This window comes from Podarcis muralis, chromosome 6, assembly GCF_964188315.1.
Source record: "Podarcis muralis chromosome 6, rPodMur119.hap1.1, whole genome shotgun sequence".
NCBI classification, from domain to species: domain Eukaryota; kingdom Metazoa; phylum Chordata; class Lepidosauria; order Squamata; family Lacertidae; genus Podarcis; species Podarcis muralis.
Genome location: NC_135660.1, coordinates 52,829,281 through 52,849,911, shown reverse-complemented (window position 1 = coordinate 52,849,911; position 20,631 = coordinate 52,829,281). Strand labels below are relative to the sequence as shown.

The window sequence follows — 20,631 nt, the reverse complement described above, 5'->3', positions numbered from 1 at the left end:
CACCTCTATTAGGAGGTGTCCATCAGCCTGGGAATGGTCAAAAGGTAGCACACAGGACCTGCCTCTGGTTCTGACTTGGGGGGGGGGGCTCTTCATTCATCAAATGGTGTGAATGAGAGCTTCAGATACTGCAAGCCTGTCTTCGAAAGGCAAGCCCTTCAGATGTAACTGCCTCTCTCAGAGGATATCCTCCTCTGAAAGGTTGGGGTTAGACTGAGCCAAAAGGGATAAAAGGAAAAAAAAGAAAACATGCTGTCATTCAAGAAGAGAAAGCCACTTCCCCTACCCAGATGATGCGAGACAGTAAAACAGATTGGGGGGGGGGGGCTGTTCCCAGTGATGAAGCTGGCGATGGTCATAATAAACCCAGGAGCCATTTGGAGCAGTGATGGCTATCATACCTTCCCTACAAGCAACCAGCCCCCGCCTTTTATTTTGCAAATTTAAATTACACAGGCACAGACGTATTATAACAGCAGCTTCTGCAAAGAAAAATCAAAGCACCCCTCAATCCCTTCCTTTGAATGCCATGCCTTCTTTTGCATCACTTGGGGCGGGGCGCTTTTCCCATGCCAGCGAATTTGCCCCTCGCAGAAGTCTACTTGCATCCATTTCTTTCCTCTTCGTCTCCGCGGAGAACACCCCAAGAAAGCCCTTTGGCGACTAGTTTCTGCACACTCCCCCCCTTACGTCAGCCCTCCTCATCCAGACACACAGAGCCCCCTCCGGGCTCCGGAGCCAGAAGTTCTCGCTTCTGCGCTCCCCGGGAGCGGATGCGTTCGCAGCTGACCTTTTCCAAACAATGCACGCCGAAATCACACCCGCACGTCTGGAGGGGCGAGCCCGGAGGGGAAGTTTCGTGGCGTCTCGATGCCGCCGAGCTGCCCACCTCCGCCGAGGCGAATTCCTTCGAAAGGTGCGCGTCGCGCAGGGAGAGGGCTGCCAGCCTGCGCGCGGCTCCGCCACCGTGCGCCCCTAAGCCTCGCCATCCCCCCCTTGCCCCTTTCCCCCCACCGCGCAGGGCGAGGGAGGGCGAAATGCGGCAGGCGGAAAAGAGAGCGAGCGAGAGATGGATGCTCGCTTACCTTCGCGGGCTTTGAGCAGGACCGTGTTGGCCACGATGTTTTCCAGCTCCATTGACAAGCTCCGTCAGGGCGCTGCGGCGAGGATGTCAATGGCAGGAGGCGCGCCCGGGTCTCTCTCTCTCTCTCTCTCTCTCTCTCTCTCTCTCTCTCCGCTCCGCTCGTGGAAGGAGCAGCAGCAGCAGCAGCAAGCAAGCGAGCAGCCCGGTCCCGCCGTCCGTCCCTAGGGCATTCTTTCTCTTCCTCCTCTCGATCCCTCCGTCGAGCTGCCTCCCTCGGCGAAGCGCCGCTGCCTGCTCGCTGGCTCGCTCTCCGCCGTCCAGCCCTCGAGTCCCGTCCGCGCACCTCCCTCCTTACGTCTCTCCCTTACTCCATTCTCCGCGCCGACAGGCAAAGCCCGCCCTCCCGCCTGCCTCCCCTCCTCTGACGGTGTCAGGTTACAGGCGCTCGCTGCCTCCCTCCGCGGGGGTGTGGCACGGCCCAGCCAGTTCCGCAGCATAGCGCAGGCGCCGTGCTCCACAGCTGGCTCGCACCTCGGCGCTCGCCCAGCCGGGCATGCTGGGAGATGTAGTCTTGGGGGCGCTTCCCCGGGCTGTGCGTTTCCCGCGCGCGCGCGCAACTGGCCGGAGGGAGAGCTGGGTGGGCGCGTGTGTATCTGTGTGTGCGTTTTGCAGCTGCCTTGTGCAGTTGGGAAAGGAGACGGGAAGCGGCAGAGCGAGCGGAAATGGTCTGGACTTGCAAACTGGGCTGCATGCTGCGCCAGGGAGGGTGGACCGACCGTAACGATCTGCAGGTTGTCGATCAGCTCCCTCGCATTAGCGACAGAAGTTGCTGGTGGAAATACTGCGAGCTCGGATGTCCGCTGCGATGCTGCTTTCCTTTGGCTGAACGGCAACAGGGTTGAATGGAAGCAAGAGACATAAACTACTTAAGATGCGGGCTGCGTCTCCTTCTTCCATACAATTTTGTTGCAATTGTTAAATAGATTCTGCTTCCTGCTGCGCATTTTATCATATTTGCGTCCCAGTATTCAAGGCGTTCAGAACAAGTGGCTGTGGTGTAGTTCTTACTGGGAACGGCAGAACCTGTTGAACTGCTGGCTGAAACACAGTTGTGAAGCCCAATGCCATTTGAGTGACAATCCTGTCTCCAGGTTTGCTGTTTGGATAGGAGATCAAATTGGGATAAATGTAACAACAAAGTTAACAAGCGTTTCATATGGCCAGTCCTAATAATTCTGAGTTTATGACTGATATTTTAGCCTTATATAAAACTATGTTACTGTTTTCTACTGGATAGGATAAATGAATTGGGAAGACACTGAAAGACTGTGGCCTCTTCCTAAACTGATTTACTAGGGACTAGTAAGCCCCCCCAGGGACGCGGGTGGCGCTGTGGGTAAAAGCCTCAGCACCTAGGGCTTGCTGATCGAAAGGTCGGCGGTTCGAATCCCCGCGGCGGGGTGCACTCCCGTTGTTCGGTCCCAGCGCCTGCCAACCTAGCAGTTCGAAAGCACTCCCGGGTGCAAGTAGATAAATAGGGACCGCTTACTAGCGGGAAGGTAAACGGCGTTTCCGTGTGTGGCTCTGGCTCGCCAGAGCAGCGATGTCACGCTGGCCACGTGACCCGGAAGTGTCTCCGGACAGCGCTGGCCCCCGGCCTCTTGAGTGAGATGGGCGCACAACCCTAGAGTCTGTCAAGACTGGCCCATACGGGCAGGGGTACCTTTACCTTTACCTTTAGTAAGCCCCCCTGAACTTGTGACTTAATGAACATGCATTGGGTTGTACTATGTGATGCACATTCCAACAATGAATTGTGGTTTAAGGAGGCCACAGTCCTCACTTTTGCTGGATTGGACGCCTCTGAGGGAAATAGACTGGTTGCAGATCCATCCTTGGCTTTGGTCTTACCCCACAAAATGCCCCATTTTAGGGCCTTACGTCAGCTAGGGCTGACAGAATTTCCACTGGTGGTAGCTTGACAGCAGCCTGCATCTGGGGGTGGAGCGCAGGGATGCACAGGGACTTAAGCTTGATGGAAGAGAGAAACCTTTGCCACATCCTAACGCTTGCCAGGAACACAGATAAGGGGCTAGGATTGCTCTGTTAATAGAGATCAAGCCCCTTGGACTTCAGAGGGAGTTCTTTCCAAGTCAGTGTGCATAGGATCAAGGTTGCATATTAAACAGGTAATTTGACAACTACAGCCCAAATCGGAGCTGCCTTATACACTTCTACTGAACAAGAGAAATCCCTGTGTTTCCAATATGGATGGCTATGCATTTTCTGCGATAGCCACAGGGCATTGGTGTGTTTGAAACATGGACAAACAGGCCTTGATAGAAATGCAGAGGCTTTTCATTTGCTAAAACATGTGAAGCTGCCCTCATTCTCAGGTGGAGTGATTGAGAAATTATGATCTTACTGAAATAAAACAGTGGCATTGCAACCTGGGTAGCAATAGGTATGCAGTCAGAACCCACTTACTTCAGAGTAGTTCCATGGACTATGACAAGGGTGAGGCAGCAATTGGTGGGTTAAGAGCAGAGTGTTTACTAGTGCAAGTGCTCCTAACTGGTCACTCTCCCGACATGGAGGCTCCCTACTAAGTAGGGTGAATCACATGGAAAACTGCTTTGTTGTCGCTTCTGCACGGATCACACGGAAACAGTTTTCAGTGGCCTCCACGCAGATAGGAGCTGCAATATTTGAATCGGCCCATAGTTGTTTCCCCTTGCTGATTGGCTCTTTCCTGCAGAAATTTAAGACTTGTTTACAGTAAGCCCCTTAAGACATGAGAGACCATTATGAGATCTCATGAGAAACGCAGTTCAGATGCTTACTGTTTGGAGACAAGCGTATCCAGAACTTCTGTCTCTTCTCCGGGGTGATTAATAACATCCCTTCAGCAACAGCTGTGCTAGAAGTCCAGTTAATTGACCACAGCAATCCCCCTGGTAGACCTTGAGTTGTGCCATGGTGCCACCTAGTGGCTTTCCTATATTTGGGATGAAGAAGACACGCTGCGGCCAACCTCTGTGGCAAGTGGCCTCCAAGTCTAGGCATGAGCATCAGGCAGTGCCACTTGAGTGCAAATGATGGAGAATATGCAGCAGCCTGTTGCCTGGTGTGGTTCTTGCTCTGGTCAGGGAGCAGAGGTGAGAGACTGGTGTGCTGCCCTGACTATGGCAGGTCTGCCTGCTCTTGGGCAGATATGCTACAAAAAAACTGTTGCCTGCACCACAGATTGGCCACTTGTGCCTTAACCTCAAATGATGTCACTTTCCCCAAGTTTTTCACATTTTGTCTTGTTTATTTTACAAGTTCTGTCCCTTTCCATGGCCCTATGGAGCCCTCAGTGTATACAAACATAGCAAAAATGCATCTTTATAAACAGCTAAAATCAGATAGATATGGGAGAGCTGCCCGATCTCAAACAGTTCAACAGCAAGTGCCCATTTTACAGTCCAAATGCCCATTTTACAGTCCACCAAAAGGCATTGAGTTATGTCTTTTTTTTTAAATGTATTTTTCCAACAAGCATTTTTGGTTTGCCAACTTCTCTCTCTCTCTCTCTCTCTCTCTCTCTCTCTCTCTCTCTCTCTCTGTGTGTGTGTGTGTGAGAGAGAGAGAGAGAGAGAGAGAGAGAGAAACAGAGAGGGGAGGAGGAATCCACCCTCATTGTGGGATCACTATTTTTAATGATACATCAATGTTGAAACCACTGGTGTAATCCAGAGAATACTAGTCCTTATCTCTTTATAAGATACACAGTATATTTCTCTCAAGGAGGCTTATTGGTTATTATCTGGGCTTGGCATTTTTAACCACAGCTCCCAAAGCCTTCTCCTTAAGACCTTTTCTCTCATGGAATTGCATAGCAGTAGCTCGTGTGATTTCAGAAGAATACTAGCTTTCCGTTACGTTAATGGAAGACCACAGGCATGACACCACAAACTGCATTTTGAGGCTTGGATTGTAGTCATCTGTTGAACCATTAAAGTCAGTGGAGTTAATTGCTAAGTATTTGTGTAGCATTTTTATGTTTGTGGAGCATTTTACAATCCTCTTCAGTTGTGCTCATAAAGCACCCACAAGGCAGATGGGGATGGAAGAGAATTTTTGATGGATTTGCATTTTTAAGTGAACGGACCCAATTTGCACCTCTGGGGCTGAAGCATGGATCAGAACAGAATGAGCCTTCAGATTCTGCACTGATCTGAATTCTGCGGTATTCCTGGCTCAAAAAAGTACCATATATGTCTGTGCGTGCCTATTATGGGATAAAATCGTTTACGAGTGGCATACATTGAGATTAAATACATATCTAAATGTGGATTTAAATTTGGTTTCATATGAATTTTTTATTTCCCCATTACTGCTGCTCTCTAACAGGAAATAGCGCATCAGCTGAATTTCATCTGTCTTGCAGAAGGAAGAGAGAGTTTTGTGTGCCTGACAACGTCAGGAAAGAGGCCACAACCTTCAAAATGAAATGGGAATAATAGGAGCTACATAATAGCCACTTGAGAGTGTGATTTGCATATCACAGTTAAGCCTGGGGTACAATAGCTCAGAAATCTATGGAACTTGATCCTGCACATACTTACTTGGAAATATCCAATGCTGTACCCGCACAAGGATGTTCATGCAAAGGGAGTTTTGTGCCCCTTTCTGCCCACTGTGCCCTCTAAAAGACCACTTCTGAGCAGGCTATGCTGGTTGCTTCCACCTGATTTCCCATTTCTACTGTGGCACAGAGTAACTGTTCTGATTAAATAATAAGTTGTTTTTCATTATTTTTAATATAGCGGTATCAGTATGCACAGCAGCTTACAGGCTACCAGAGGACAGTCCCCTGCCCCAATGCCCTTACAATCTAATATTCCAGAGGAAGCGGAGGCAACGACAAATGCTTTGATGAAGCCTCCTTGTGGATGGCGGCAAAGTAACTCATTGATGACGTTGGCTCTTCCCAAATGAGCTCTTCCTCAATAACAGAAGCACTAACACTGATCGTGCATGCAGATGAATGCCTCCGTAGCCAAATATTTAAATATTCAATTTCAATATTTGCATGAATGATCTGAAATAAAATGTTTACTTGGATCCGATAACTGTTTCAGGTTCTGCACTGGGAGGAGGTACGGCTTTGTGCACATGGTTTGTAGCAGAACACACATTCAGCCACAGCATTTCTGGCAGAAAGGATCTCAGGTGGCAAGATGGGGAAGACACTGAAGAACAGGGTTGGGCTTGATGGGCCAGTGGTCTGGCTCAGGTTAAGGCAGATTCATGTGCTTCATATCTTGGAACGTTGGCCAGTCATGGCTGCTGGGCTGGAGGACCTGCTCTCTTAGCATTACCATCTGTTTGCCAGTTCACGAGAGCCAGAGGTTGCAGACCTGCATTCTAGGCGGTTGTCCCACAAGTGTAGAATTTCTCTCCCCCACCCCTCACTGCCCCATGCTTGACAAAGGCTAGGTATTGAAAGTGCTGTTGACCAAATAATTGCTCTTCGTGGGGGGGGGGGGTGTTGACAAGGTTGAACTGGGAGAGGGACGCGGATTTACAGTGATGTACTAAAAGTTATTGCCTTTTACTGAATGATAACTGGGTCAACAGCTTCTTTTAAAGAAAACCTTGCTGTTTCCTCCTAGCTTTTGCAGACTTATTACCTACCCAGGGTGCTTTGGCTAAGGCAAGGTAGACGTTTAAATAAAATTTGTGATAGGTCTTTGCTGCGCATGATCTTACACGTAACTAAACTCAGATTGGCGTAACCTACTCCCAATTAAGCATGCAAAACGTTGCAGCCTGATCCTATTTGCCCTACTGGGTTGACCCAGCCCTGCAACTTATACTCTGCTTAATTCATGGTGAGAGGGTTTTCCATAGCTTAGTCTCCCATGTACTTTTTCTCCTCTGGAGAAGAAATATTTTTTTAAAAGACACATAACCCAGTGTAGTTTTCGTTTGGAACTGGCTAAGGAAAATCTCTAAGCCTAGAATTATAAAGGTATAAAGGGGGGGGGGGAGTCCCAAGTAAACCTTTAAATTTTGCTTCAGTCTCTTTTAAGAAGGAAGGTATTTTTCATTCACAGCTAAGCAGGGACACTTCATAAAACACCTTTTGATAAACACAGGCTGTCAGAGGGGGAAAATGGTCGAGCAGCCATCTTTCAGGGGCCTGGGAGTGAAACGCTAACACATTTATTCCCCCCTCAGTACAAAAGCTGAAATTTGGCCTCACTGTAATAAGAAAAGAAGACTGGTAAATGAAGGGCTGTGTTATGAGCTGTTGCAGCGGATGAGTCACCAACTGAGTGGGCTTGCAGGTCTGCAGCTGTGAATACTGCAGTAACAGACTGTCTCCTGTCTCTACAGGAGAAGGCGAAAAATCTTGGGTTGTTTTTTTTCCAAGACAAAATTTCCAATGAGAAACAAATACTTTCTATAAGGATTATTCATGGGAGTAGCCTTCCAATAACTTGTTCTCCATTTCTCTTTGCATATTTAACTGTTGCATCCATGTAATTATGGGAGTCGACGGTCCACAGCCCTTTTTGGCTGCTTGGGGTCGTCCAAACACATCTGTGTAGTTCAGAGCTCTTGTTGGAACGCAGCTGCTCTTGTTTTTATTATTATTTTTAAATCAAGTTTGAGTGCCCCAGCTTCAGAGAATACGTGATATTTGAAAAATGTGGTGCAGAAGGCCTTTTAATTTACTAAATTGGGTACATTTATATTTGTCTGCAAATATTTTCCAAGCTGAATCTTAATTAATGCCACCAGAGGTGAAATGATCGCATCCACAGCATCTCAAGATTTATTACTGCTCGCCGTGATGTACCAGAAATTGCAAACAAATGACACCGCAAAAGTGGAAGCATGCTTAGCAGTTTGAGTCGATGCAAATTGATCAACATCATATTCATTCAAATGGCTGGAGAACTAGGTTTTCCTCTCTGTAGTATAAAATCTGTAAGCATAGCTGCTGGCCACCAGCTCATTATGCCTTTTCAGTGTCTCCCTCCAAATGATTAACAATTTGCCTGCCTTCAGTTAATTGTGAGGGCTACAATGAGGTTATGACCCTACAAATTGGCATATTGTCTCAACATTCGATGATGTGTCATAACAGCGGGTTAGGAGTACGCTGACCTCATTCAAAACATCTGGCAGGCAGCCTGCCTATCATAGAATTCTTACACACTCTCCCCGTGTATGGAATGAATTGCAGTCACCTAGCAATAGCAGTAGGGCAGTGCCTCTTATTTCAAAACATTCCACAGGCTCTGAAGCGTAGCATTTTATAGTTGTTAAACTGTGAGGCTTGCATGTTAGTGCTACATCCACAATGCCCGTTTCCAAAATCTCTCGTGAAGTCATTACTTAATTTAAAGCAGCCACTGCCAAATGATTCCACTAGTATTTTTTTATTAAACACAACCCTTCAAATTGTTTCCAGAAATGCAATTTGGAATGGGGGAGGGGAGTAGTATTGCCACTGGCTGCCAAAATAGAGATCCTAGCTGCCCCTTATATGTTCCAAAGTTTAATTTCAACCTCTAACCAGATCCAGGGGGAAGAGGAAGGGTGGAGGAGCAGAGTAGAATATTTGTAAAATGCTTTGAGCGTTTTTTATACTAAGAAGTCTATGAATTTATGATATAATAAGCGGTGGATGCATCTTTTGTGTGTTTGGCAAATTTCCCAGTTGACATTGGGAAGTGAACAAAGATAATCATTTACTGTTCTCAGACCTCTTTTAAGCATATTTGCCATAAGCAAATATTCCTGCCAATTTCATAAACCAATTCAACATTATGTGAAGAAATCCCCATCAAAGATGTAATAGTAGATGGGGGGGGGGAACTCCCTATCTATCTATTTAAGGCTTGGCTGCTTCTTTCGTAGCTGTTATGAAGTCATACAATCCAGCAAACTGGACAGGTAATGCATCAAATGACAGGGCTGGAAGCCACACACCCCCCCCCCATGGCCAACCAGGTATCTGGAAGGATGTGTGAGGAAGCCTATAACAGGACATGAACCCAGGAGCCCTTTTCTGCTTGTGAAATCCCCAGAACTGGCATCATTTAGAGGCTAACACAGAGCTACATGCCAATTTGCCACTCTCAGTAGTCTCATTCTCCATAAATTTGTGGGGTCTGATGAAACAGCTGATAGGTGTGGAGGCGTGATTTTAATCTGGAAAGCCACATTCTCTTGTGAACCATATTCTGGAGACTAGATGCTAGTGGTGCCTGGGCCCAGAGGGAGGAGTGGGAAGAGCAATGGATGTGACTCTTTCCTCTCTAAACAAGCATATATTCTAGCCACACAGAAGTCACCAGTTTGCAAATGCACACACACTTCCATCCAGGCAAGCAAGAAACATGATCCCAGGTGAAGAACACATTCCAGGCAGGCGAAAGCAGTCAAGGAGTGAGAGGACGGGCGCGCGTGCGATAGGTGTGGCCTACAAGGCGTATGACCTGGAGAGTGTCCCAGGAGCTAGTCAGCGAGGCCTGGGAGCTGCAATTTGCCTCCCAGGCTTGACGTGCCCCACCTCGTTATAGGATTTCAATAAAAGCAGAAGCAAGGAAATAAGGAAGAATGTTGTCATACCCGTTTGTGGAAAGTACTAAGAGATTAACAGGCCTGTTCCCCATGTCCTCATTGGCTTCTCTCATTGCACTTTCGCTATGGAGGCAGGTCTTCCCATTACCTGGGGTTAGTATATGAGAAAATGGAATAGCAGGTGCTAAATCCCTCACATCTCCCCCCCCTACAATGTTTGCCCCCAGTTCTTACAGTCTCAGATACAGAGTGGCCCTCCTATCCTTAACTGGCAGCCTGACTTTTGCCATTTCAGCAACTGGACAGGGATCAGATGTTCCTGGTCTGAGTTCTGGGCAGCTGCTCAGAGGCAGCAGACAAGGGACTGCATGAAAAATCTGGTTTCAGAGGCAATTGTGGTGAGAAGCTTCATGAGATACCCAGTGGTGTGATGGGAAGGAGAAACTGGGATGGGATTTGGGGGACATTGGGTGGGAGGCTGAGAGGGGGATCGTGCAAGCATTTGGCATGGAATTCCTAATTCCTACTGAAATCAAACCCTAGGCCTGGAGCAGCCCTCGTAATGTCCACAGGGAACTGACATTTCTCCTCTGTCCTTTGATCTCTTTCAGGATCTCATGGGATGGCTGACCTCCCTTCTGGAATCTGAAATCATCCTCCTTGAGGCCCTCTTCCAGCTGAGGAATAGTAGTGTGGGGGTGGTTAGCTTGACAAGAAGCTTTTCAGAATGGAGCAAGGAAGACTACATGGAGGCAGGGTCTAGAACATTGAACTCTTGGCATGGGAAAAATGGAAGACGATGGAAATTTTGGCTTGCTATGCAATTCAAGAGAATATCCAAAAAATGGTTTACAGATGGTACCTGATGCCAAGTAAACTCAGCAGAACGTATGAGAGGATTCAATGTTTGTTGGAAATGTTCAGAAAAAGAAGGTTCTCTATACCATATGTGGTGGCTATGCAAGCATGCAAAAATAATAGTTGGGAAATGGTACACAAGGAACTTAAAAAGATGCTTAAATTCACCTTCCCGAAAAGACTGCGAAGCCTTCTTGCTGGCAATAATAGGGAAAGATATACCAAGGAAAGTAAGGGATTTATTTTTATATGCAACAGTGGCCACAAGAATAACTTAGGCAAAGAACTGGAAAGAAAAGATTGTTCTGACAAAGGATCAATGGTTGCAGAAAGAGTTTGCTGAGTTAGCAAGTTTGATGGCCAAAATAAGAAATTATGATGGGAGGACGGAACAAGAAGTGAGTGGGAGTATCTTGAAGAATACTTTTAAAAGGGTGGAATCAAGGTTAACTAGCAGTTGGGATAAGCCTATGATCAGCAGTAGACAAGATAAGGGATCAGAAAGAATGAAAAAAGAATCAAGAAATATAAGGAGATGTAGGAAACCAAAGAATATGAAACAGGATGTCAATAAGTCGGGAAGTCGATATAAAAAAACGATAAGATGATGAATGGAAAATGTATATCTATGTATATAAATAAACATTTAAAAGGGGAAGGGATGGGGTGAAGTATGCACAGGATTGCGTGCAAAATGAAGCAGTTTCAAGTCTGCTTGAAACGCACCCACGGTAGGTGCGTCGCGCTGCAAGCCTGGTTCTTTCTCTGGGCAACGGGGCTCAGCTTCAAGTTCTTGCGGGGCCCTTCGCGATTTGGGCGCCCCATTCGCGCCGTTAGGCTCGCCCCTCCCGCTGCTGCGCCTATCAAAAAGCCGCGGCCCCGGGCGACAGGTTTCGTAGCCCCACCCCTGGCGCTCCATGTGCGGAGCGTGAGGCCGGTTCCGCCTCCCGCGGCCAGTCCCTCTCTGGAGCTGAAAATGGCTGCTGTCACGGGGGCGCTAGGAAGGTTACTGAGGCCCTCGGTAAGTGCGAGCCCCGCTTTGCTCCGTCGCAGTTCCGCAAGTCCCGGCGAAGCCATGATCCCGGGCGCTAGGGGAGGCCTGCGGAGCCTTCGTTGCGCGCGCGTTGCGCCTCCGGAACCGCATTTCCCCGTTTCCAAGGCCTGCTCCCCTCCCTCTAGATAGACTATATTGACTTTTGCAGGCGTAGTGCAGTCTGCACGAGGGAAAGATCCGCACCACTGACTAGTTCCACCGGCCCCGTTCCCAAGGCTAAACCGATTCTGCCCTGGGGACCCGAACTTGCCCTCTAAAAATGGGTTCGCTGGCAACTCGCTCCACCTTGAAGGCTGGCGCGGACGGATCATGCTTATTATTATTGCGCCGTGACACTTTTTTACTTAACCAGAGTCAAGCCAGAGGTTCCCTGCCTTTTCCAGATCGGAAGCCCCCTTTTCCCTTCTGCCCCCAGAAGTGTTTGGGGCACTTCTGTGCTTCTCTCTCCAACTCTGCAGCCTGCCAATGCGTGTTGGGGAATTTGGGGGCGCGGGTGGGTATTTGCCAGTTGCAGGAGCTCTGCTTAGGCGGGGAACTTTTTGGGGGGAGGGCGCATCTCGTGCAACCCCTAGATCTGGGTCCAGTGAGGCTCCTGGACGCCACCTTTGCCCGTAACGTTTCCCCGCCGTCTGTTTCCAGGTCTTCCCCTGGAGGGCGTGCGCCGCTGCCGGAAGGTGCCTTACAGCCGCCGCGGCTGCAGGAGGGCGGAAGTGCGCGGACGGTGCGGCGCCCGCTTTTCCTCGGCGGCATTTCAGCACTAGTAAGTGTGCGGTCGGTTGGAGGGCGCTGTGGTGGGGGTGACAGCGCGATCTTGCACTCTCCTACTCAGAAGTAAATGCACGTAGGAGCTTGTTTGTATTAACGCTCCATTGAATGCTCTCCTTCCCAAGATAATGCCCAAGATCCTTCGTCGCCTGCTCTGCGTGTGATGTTATTTATTTGGCCTACTGTCCAGTTGTTTCTGCAGTGATTTAAAATCGGAGTAGCTTAAAGGAGGTTTTGTTGCTGAAGAAACACCATCATCGTCCCAGAATGCGTTACTGGCAGCTCAGTAGGAGTTTTGCCAGCTGTAATATGTGAAAATAACATACATGTGCCTCGATGTTCAGGAACGTGTGTTAGTGTGCATGTCTCCCCCCTTCCCACATGCACACATTTTAGAATGCTTACTTCTGGACTTCAGAACAGTGTGTGTGAGGAAGGGAGTTGTAAGGAGTTGCAGTTCTAGGAGCTTGAACGGAGAAATCCTTAATAGGTATCCTCAAAATATTCCCAAAAGGCAAAGCGCGTAAGATAGAGAGCAGTTTACCGGCGACATAAACCCAGAAATAAGTTGAGTTAAACCCACACCCTACAATACTGAATTCTTTACCACGGCCTGATTACAGAGCATAAACATTCCAGGCTATCTGTAAAGGCTTGGTTTTGAAATAGTGTTGAGATAAAAACTGACACCAAGAAATAGGCTTCTCATATGTTAATAATCCATTTTCTGAGTATGGATCCTTATGGGTTCAAAATGGCATCCACATATGAGAGAGAGTATCAGCCGGTTTCAGGGATCCCCAAGGTTTACAGAAGTTTTTTTTGGGGGGGTGGAGGTGGTGGAAGATGGAAGGCAAAATCTCTATAAGGTGGAGGGCAGGAAAATAGACCAACGAATACCAAGATACTTAGCGGTGGAATGGTATGTCTTGGAAGAATCTGTGACTGGCTGGCACCCCGAACAGTGTGGAGTACTACAGTTCTCTGCAGGTTACACTTGTTTCTTCTATAATGCCTCTATTACATGCTTTATCTAACTTCTCCTAGGTTCTTCAAGGTTTGTTCCTGCTGTCACCCAACATGCTCCCTATTTCAAGGGTACAGCTGTGGTTAATGGGGATTTCAAAGAGCTGAGTTTAGATGACTTTAAAGGAAAATATCTGGTTCTTTTCTTCTACCCTTTGGACTTGTAAGTAATGCTTATATGTTCTATCTCTTTTATACAGACTTTGCCTACACTCCGTTAACTAGCGGGTCTCTTTATCTGCAAAACAGTTAACTTGTTCGTTTGAATCCTGCCTATCTTTGTGCAGGATAGCCTGAGCCTTTTATGTAAGGTGTGAATGATAAGAAGTGAACTAGAAGCTGTCTTACCAATGCCTGTTGAAGGCAGGGAGTGGGTGTGTTGCTTGGGGGGTGGGGTTCACATAGAAGACTAATGTATTTACATAAAATATATATATATATTTCTTTGTATAGAAACTTTTTTTGCTGTATCTTTCACAACAGAGAATGGAACAGACAGAAACACCCACGTATGGTGGATTGTAACGAAGGGAAATTAAACTTTTGGAGGATCCTGTGCTTCTGCACAAAATAGAAGAACATTAATGCCCACCATTTGAGCATTTCAGGCAAACATGGAATCAGTACTTCTAGTGGCTAGAGGGCAGGAATGTTAGTTATTTTTGGTGGATAAAACTGAGAAAAGCATGCCTCTGACTAGCAAATTACTGCCAGCATGCATAGTTTGGGTACCTATACAATCTTGCTAGATTTAAGTCACCAGCTTCCTCCTCATTGGAGTCGTGCTGTGGCTCATCTTGATCATGATGATGATGCCACCAAACTTTGGAAGAATGGCTCAACTTGGGATCCTTAGGAATGCCAGATAAAGTTGTCGCAAGTAAGGATCTGTTAAACCTGTTGACAGGGAATAGAGCTCCAGTCTTGACGCTATATTTCTCAACATGGTTTCATGGCAGAATGACAGTATTCCTCTGAGCTTTTTCCTTTGAACTAAAAGTCTGTGACCCTGAGGGCTTGTAAACTCCCTACCCCCCTTCTGCAGGCTTTATGCCCAGGATGAGCAAATACCTTTTCCTCTTCTCTGTTTGAATTTGCAGTGGGGGAAAAATAGGTGCATTCTTGAATCAGGGCTGGCTCATTCCCCCTTCACGTTCTTGTTGTGTTTCTTCCCCTTAGCACGTTCGTGTGCCCAACAGAGATTGTCGCCTTCAGCGACAAAGCTAACGAATTCCATCAGGTGAACTGCGAAGTAGTTGGTGTGTCGGTGGATTCTCACTTTACTCACCTCGCCTGGATAAATACACCACGAAAGGTACAGACTGGACACTTTTTCATTTAAAGCAGGGGTGATGAAACTTCTGCCTGTGGCTGAGGGCCACATCCCAGTGGGGAACAGGGCCAGAGGTAAAAGTGGGTGGAGCTGTAGCCTGGGGGGGGGGTTGAGTCAGTTTTAAACTTACTACACAGAAACCCATTCCTTCAGAGCAACGGGTGTGACTTTTACCTTTGTGCAGAAGGCTATTTTCTACATACACCCCCCCTTGCTCCTCCCATCTAGGCAAGCAAGAAGCTTATAGGGGGAGCCCTCACAAAATGACTGGTTACATGCTTACATATCTAGTGAATCTGATGAACTTGTATGTCCACTTCCTACAATATATTGGTTTTTTGTGTGTTGTTTTCATTTTTTTTTTTAGCTTTTTAAAAATCTTTTTTTTTACTGTACATCACCTTGAAATGCATCTGGGGAATAATAAGATTGAGGGTAGACCTGGTTCAGACGTAATGTTCAGCTATAGTTCGGTGCTCTGTACACAAGACCTGGGTTCATGCATGTCCACAAGTTTGTTTCCATTTTTAACCAGCCATCATTCTATGGTTACAAAACTTTGGGACCATTCATAGACATCCCAATCAATGAGCTTTGCCATTTACTTCAGTGGGAGGGTGCTTTCCTCCCTAATTTTTGAGGAGCTGGAGAGTTGCAGGATAGTTAGGCTACAGAGACAGTTTGCTTCCCTGATTTCAGAATCCTTAGGAAGGAGTCGTTCAGTTTGGGCCTGATGTTATTAAAAACGATGTTGCTCACTTGAAACACATAACTACTATTCTTCTTCTATCATGTTTATATTTTCTTTCCTTGGAATAAATGAATAGGTTTGAACTATGAGAATTCCCTCCCTCCACCCATGCCTTCCTAAAGTGGGTGGGTGGGTGTCTATGAATATTTTCCCTAGCAGAAATAAAGTCCTTTGGCACCGCCCTCTTCTACAAGGATTGCTTTTTTCCTTATAACAGTTGTAACCAGAGGTTTTCAGAACACAAGTCTATCCTCATGCTGTATGACGCTGCGTTACTGTGCAAAACGTTTCCTTAGCACAGACGGGACCGGCTGCATGCATTTATAAATGGCCCCACTTTGCTTACGTGTCCCACAGCCTTGAAGCCAGTGTATTCATGTGAAGAAATTTATGCATAAGTATTTGCAAAAGTAAAGTGTTAGTGGATCACCCAAGGTCAACAAGAGACAGACACGGGAACACTTAATGAAGTTTGTCGGCCTTGTTTCAAGGATACGTTGTTTACCTTCGTAGCTCTGGAAATGTTGTGAAATTCAGTAGATGCACCCATCAATACTAATAACTATGAATGCAGTGTGAAAGGCTTACATGTCTGCATATGATAAGTAACAGCACTATTGCATCATTGAGATATAAAAGCAAATAATTGAAATATTTAATTCTTCCATTGGTATATTTGATTCACTAAACACAAGAGGGAAAGGGGCTTTTTATTATTGCCCATTGATTTTGTGATTCAATAATCACACACCAACTGTTAAGTCTTTTAATTGGACTTATTCCCTGTATATAAAAACAGTAGGTAGATAAACAGTAGGCAGATAATCTCCTTATGAATTTGCATTTAGTGAAGGCACTCCACTTTACTTTGGAGCCTCTTTCATGAATGGTATATACCTTTATTCATATTATGCTTATTGCTTTTCTGCCTTTAAACCTACATCAAGCAACAATAGAGCATTTCATGAAAATCCACCTGCCACCCATGGTTGATTCCCTCTCCCCAGACGACTAAATGTGTCTTGGAGTTAATGTGTCTGAAGCTTCTCATCACAGAGTCTCTTTAACCCAGGGACAGGGAATCTGTGGCACTCCAGATGTTGCTAGACTGCAGATCCCATCACTCCTTGCTGTTGGCTGTACCAGCTGGGGCTGATGGGAGTTGTAGGCACACAGGTGCTGTTGGACCACAGGTTCTCTATCAATGCTTTGAAGCAAGGTTTTGATATGGACAGTCTCCAGTTGAAGAAAACTGATGCCCTCCCTCTTCTTCTCTTTCTTAGAATGGCGGCTTGGGGCACATGAATATCCCACTTCTGTCAGACTTAACGAAACAGATCTCTCGAGATTATGGTGTGCTTTTGGAAGGGCCTGGTCTTGCATTAAGGTGAGAGAGATTTATTTATTAGCTACCTTTAGTGTTTCTGTAATTGGACTGCACTAAGGCTGAAGCTTCCTTTTTAGTGACAGGGGTTGCCTAAATGTGCTTAAGCTCAGAGGAGCAGTGGATGGTCTGCTAGCTATAAACTCCACATACTTTAAAGATAAACTATGCTGGCTAAGCATACTTTTAGCAGCCTTTCCATGATGCATCTAGCCTGATCGCCTACCTGGCATGGTAGAACCTTGTGTGCACAGGAAATGGGTTGTGTCCAAAATAGCACTAAGTGAGTCATTGCATTAGGAGAATGATTTCCGCATGAGCAGTGGTGGGACTTCCTCCTCCTCCATGTGCCCCCAAAACTGTTCTGGGGGATTCCCAAACCCTCCAGAGAAGATTTGGGTATGTTGCAGAGTATGCATGGGGCCAAGGTGAACAAGTTGTTGTACAAGTAGAACTTGCTCTGCTCACACATTTATTTGTGTCAATACCACCCATTTTTAATAGGGAGTAATCAAACATCTCTCTTTCAGTGCTGGTAGAGACCAATCAAAGCAAGTCTGTTAATCATGTGTTTCAGCTCTGTGAATGCGTGCGAGAGAGAGAGTCCACTTTTAAAATGTTTTGGTGGGATCCTTGCTAGAGGTTGTGCAAGGCTTGGTTTGTATTTGGTATCAGAGACAAGATACATTCTTGGTATAATGTATGCATAGTGAGAGTTGGAACCCAGAAAAATTCCTCTGCTAATGTCAGTCAGTTGAAAGCCTTTTTCAGATATCTGCTTTCTACTGTGCCTTGTGTTGCCAAAGTGTACAGCAGAGCTTTCCAAACTTCTCATGTTGGTGACACACTTTTTGGACATGCATCATTTTGCGACTCAGTAATTCAGTTTTATTAGCAAACGGGAGCTTAAACTAACCCATTTCCAGCCCCAGAGGGAGCACGGAGAGCGTTCGTGCGACACACCTACCCACTGCAGCCGACACACAATTTGGAAAGCTCTGGTGTATAGGTTGGCATCCTGTTGCTGAGCTGTAAAATACTCTAAAGTGCAACCAACACCATGAAATACAGGGAACACTAGAATCCCTCAAATATATTTAAATTCTACAAAACTATGAAATACTAAGTTCCATTACCATTATAGCTGCTCTCCAATGCGATGGGGAATACCTGTGTATGCAGCCGGTATGCATTTCAAACTGAAAAACAACTACAGCAAGTGCCCTTTGGAGTGCTAAACTATAAATTCTGCTTTATTTCTTCGAAGGGGTCTTTTTTTAATTGATCCTAATGGAATTATCAAGCACTTAAGCATCAATGACCTCCCTGTTGGTCGAAGCGTAGAGGAAACACTTCGCTTGGTGAAGGCGTTCCAGTTTGTAGAAACGCATGGAGAAGTCTGTCCAGCAGATTGGACTCCACATTCCCCCACGGTGCGTTGGCAAACTTAACATTCACAAAAATTCATGTAATTGTTGGCAAGCCTCCTATCATCTATACGGGAGGGGTTCATATCTGAGCTTACTGAAATTGAAGAGAGATTAACTGATTAATGACTGTTAATTAAATTAAGACATATATGTGCTTTGGGGCTAATCTAGACTCTTCTGAAATCTTGTTACAAAATAATGCATTTTTCTATCTGAGTGTTTTATTAAGGTAAGTTGCTACCCTGTTAACTGGACAGAATTAGAAAGAAATGTCTTCTGCTGGTATAACAATCTGTCATGCTACATTGGTGCAATGCCTTTTGTATCAGGCACTTGTGTCACAGCAGCTTTGGTGTGCTAGCACTCAAATGAGTTATTTGTTGGGGTGAGGTGTGTTAAAGCACGACATTGCATCCTATGTACACATATCAACAGGCTTTCAAATCAGGGTTTACCCTTGCACTTCCAGAACATTACAAGAAGGTATTCATCTTTTCAAATAAATTATAAGACTCATCATCCAGTGAACCCCTGCAAATTCACAACTGCTAGTGCTTTGATACACACCAGCCATTCAGCCTACTTGATGCATGATCAAACACTCCCATAGAGCCTTTCCATTTATCATCTGTGGCTAGAGAACACACAAAGAACGGGTCTGAGCAACCAGCTCACATAGAAAATTGTAAACCATGTAAGATGAAAGGATGTTGACTGGGAATGCAAAGCTAGCTGACAACTCGTCTTAACAATCTTTCCACAAATGCAAGTTCCATCTGGTATTAGTGAAACCTAGCTAAGCGTAGTTGCTTGTATAAGAGCTTATGTTTTGAATTTAGGAGTTGGTTCTCCTCCTACCATATTCACACTTTCCCCATAAAATATCATTTAACTTCAGTGTCATTAAATAATTTTAAATGTTTCATTTTTTTTATTTTTGTCTGGATGTGTGCTTGGTTAGCATGAATAAGGAAGACAAGGATTTAATATTTCTTACAACTGTTCTTTTAAACATTTTTTGTTAGTGCTAACAGCATAGAGGGCATCGTTTATTTAACTCCTGTTTGGAATGAATATAATTTGGTACTGATCTTCTGTTTTAATGCTTTTGCTTTGCAGATCAAGCCAAATCCAGAAGAATCAAAGGAATATTTTGAGAAAGTAAATAAATAAGATCATGAGTAATAATGAGGTAGAAGTAGACTACATCTCCTCCAAACAAAGCTGACTTCCAGAAAGAGCAACTATGATTGTAATAAATCTTCAAAATTATTTTAATATCTGTTGTGATGGAAAAGTTGTTATATTTTGCAAGGTGTTTACTATAGGGATGAGTGACTTTGTCCCCAAGTGGATTTAAGCAACACTCATGGTGTTTCTTACATGCAGCATACTCAGAAACAAAACAATGCCTACCTACCCATATTAAATCTGGGATATATCCATGCTTTTGAATTGCTTACAAGGTAAACTGCAGGCTTCCCCTTCTTTAAGGAGCTGGTTAGATTTTTAAAACAAAACAAACCCCATCCCAATAGGTTCTGCCTTTTCCACCTAAACAGCTCATACTTTTCTTTTGGCCATAGATGGGATGTATTACAGATGTATATTCACAGATTTAGGATCAAACTTGTTCTGCAATGGGGTTTTGTGCACAGATAAATGCAAGGCTTAACTCCTGCACCTCTACAAGGAAAGCCAACGCAACATGTGAATGGTGAACTGAAAATTGAAGTAATTAAACTTTAAGATTCCTGCAATATGGGACACCTATAGGATGAAATAAAGTGAAGGATTAATGCTTTTCTTTTACAAATAAACCCAAGGTGAAGCTGTGAACCAAAAATCTTTGTTGGTGGTGTTGCTCAACAGACTCATGCCTTCTATGAAATTGTTGAATAGCTGACGTTGTCTGTTGCCACTTTCACATGTATTTCATGGTATGTTTGTAATTATGGAGTCGATCCATTAATTGGTCTGCGAATTACTACAGCTTGTTTCTAGAATGATCTTGAACATCTGTATCAAAATATGCAGCTATGAATTAAAGACACTTCCGAAAAACAGAACTATAGAGGTTCGAACTATGACTCTCATCTTCTGGAAACAAGATGGCAATTTATGAAGGAAACTCTTTCCCCTTTTTGAAACCAAGTTTGTGGCAACCACCACATCTTTTGGAGACATGTCATGATGGCTATATGCTACACCTCTCAAATAAGAGACAGCACCCCTCTGAATACCAGTCGTTAGGGAATAGCAGAGGAAGGCTATTGTCTTCATGTCCTACCAATGGGATTCCCGTTCGGCTGACCACTCTGGGAAGCAGGATGCTGGGCTAGGTAAGCCTTTGGCCATAT

At 45.5% G+C, this 20,631-nt stretch overlaps 2 protein-coding genes across 3 annotated transcripts in view; one reads left to right on the top strand and one right to left on the bottom strand.

Annotated features, from left to right (window-relative positions):
- GRK5 (G protein-coupled receptor kinase 5) overlaps positions 1 to 1,502 on the bottom strand; it is a 157,088-nt gene extending 155,586 nt beyond the window's left edge. Inside the window, exon 1 of one of the 2 annotated variants that reach the window (XM_028730092.2) lies at positions 1,086 to 1,502. In XM_028730092.2, coding sequence (XP_028585925.2) covers positions 1,086 to 1,137 — 52 coding nt within the window. In that variant the 5' untranslated portion in view covers positions 1,138 to 1,502. The remainder of the gene's footprint in view (positions 1 to 1,085) is intronic. The other variant, XM_028730093.2, reaches the window with a different exon arrangement.
- Positions 1,503 to 11,192: 9,690 nt separating this feature from the next.
- PRDX3 (peroxiredoxin 3) lies at positions 11,193 to 19,549 on the top strand. The gene is made up of 7 exons (XM_028730096.2): positions 11,193 to 11,549; positions 12,222 to 12,342; positions 13,395 to 13,536; positions 14,553 to 14,688; positions 16,741 to 16,844; positions 18,109 to 18,274; positions 19,391 to 19,549. The coding sequence occupies exons 1-7, from the start codon at positions 11,202 to 11,204 to the stop codon at positions 19,442 to 19,444; spliced, it is 1,071 nt and encodes a 356-aa protein (XP_028585929.1). The 5' UTR covers positions 11,193 to 11,201; the 3' UTR covers positions 19,445 to 19,549.
- Positions 19,550 to 20,631: the final 1,082 nt, after the last annotated feature.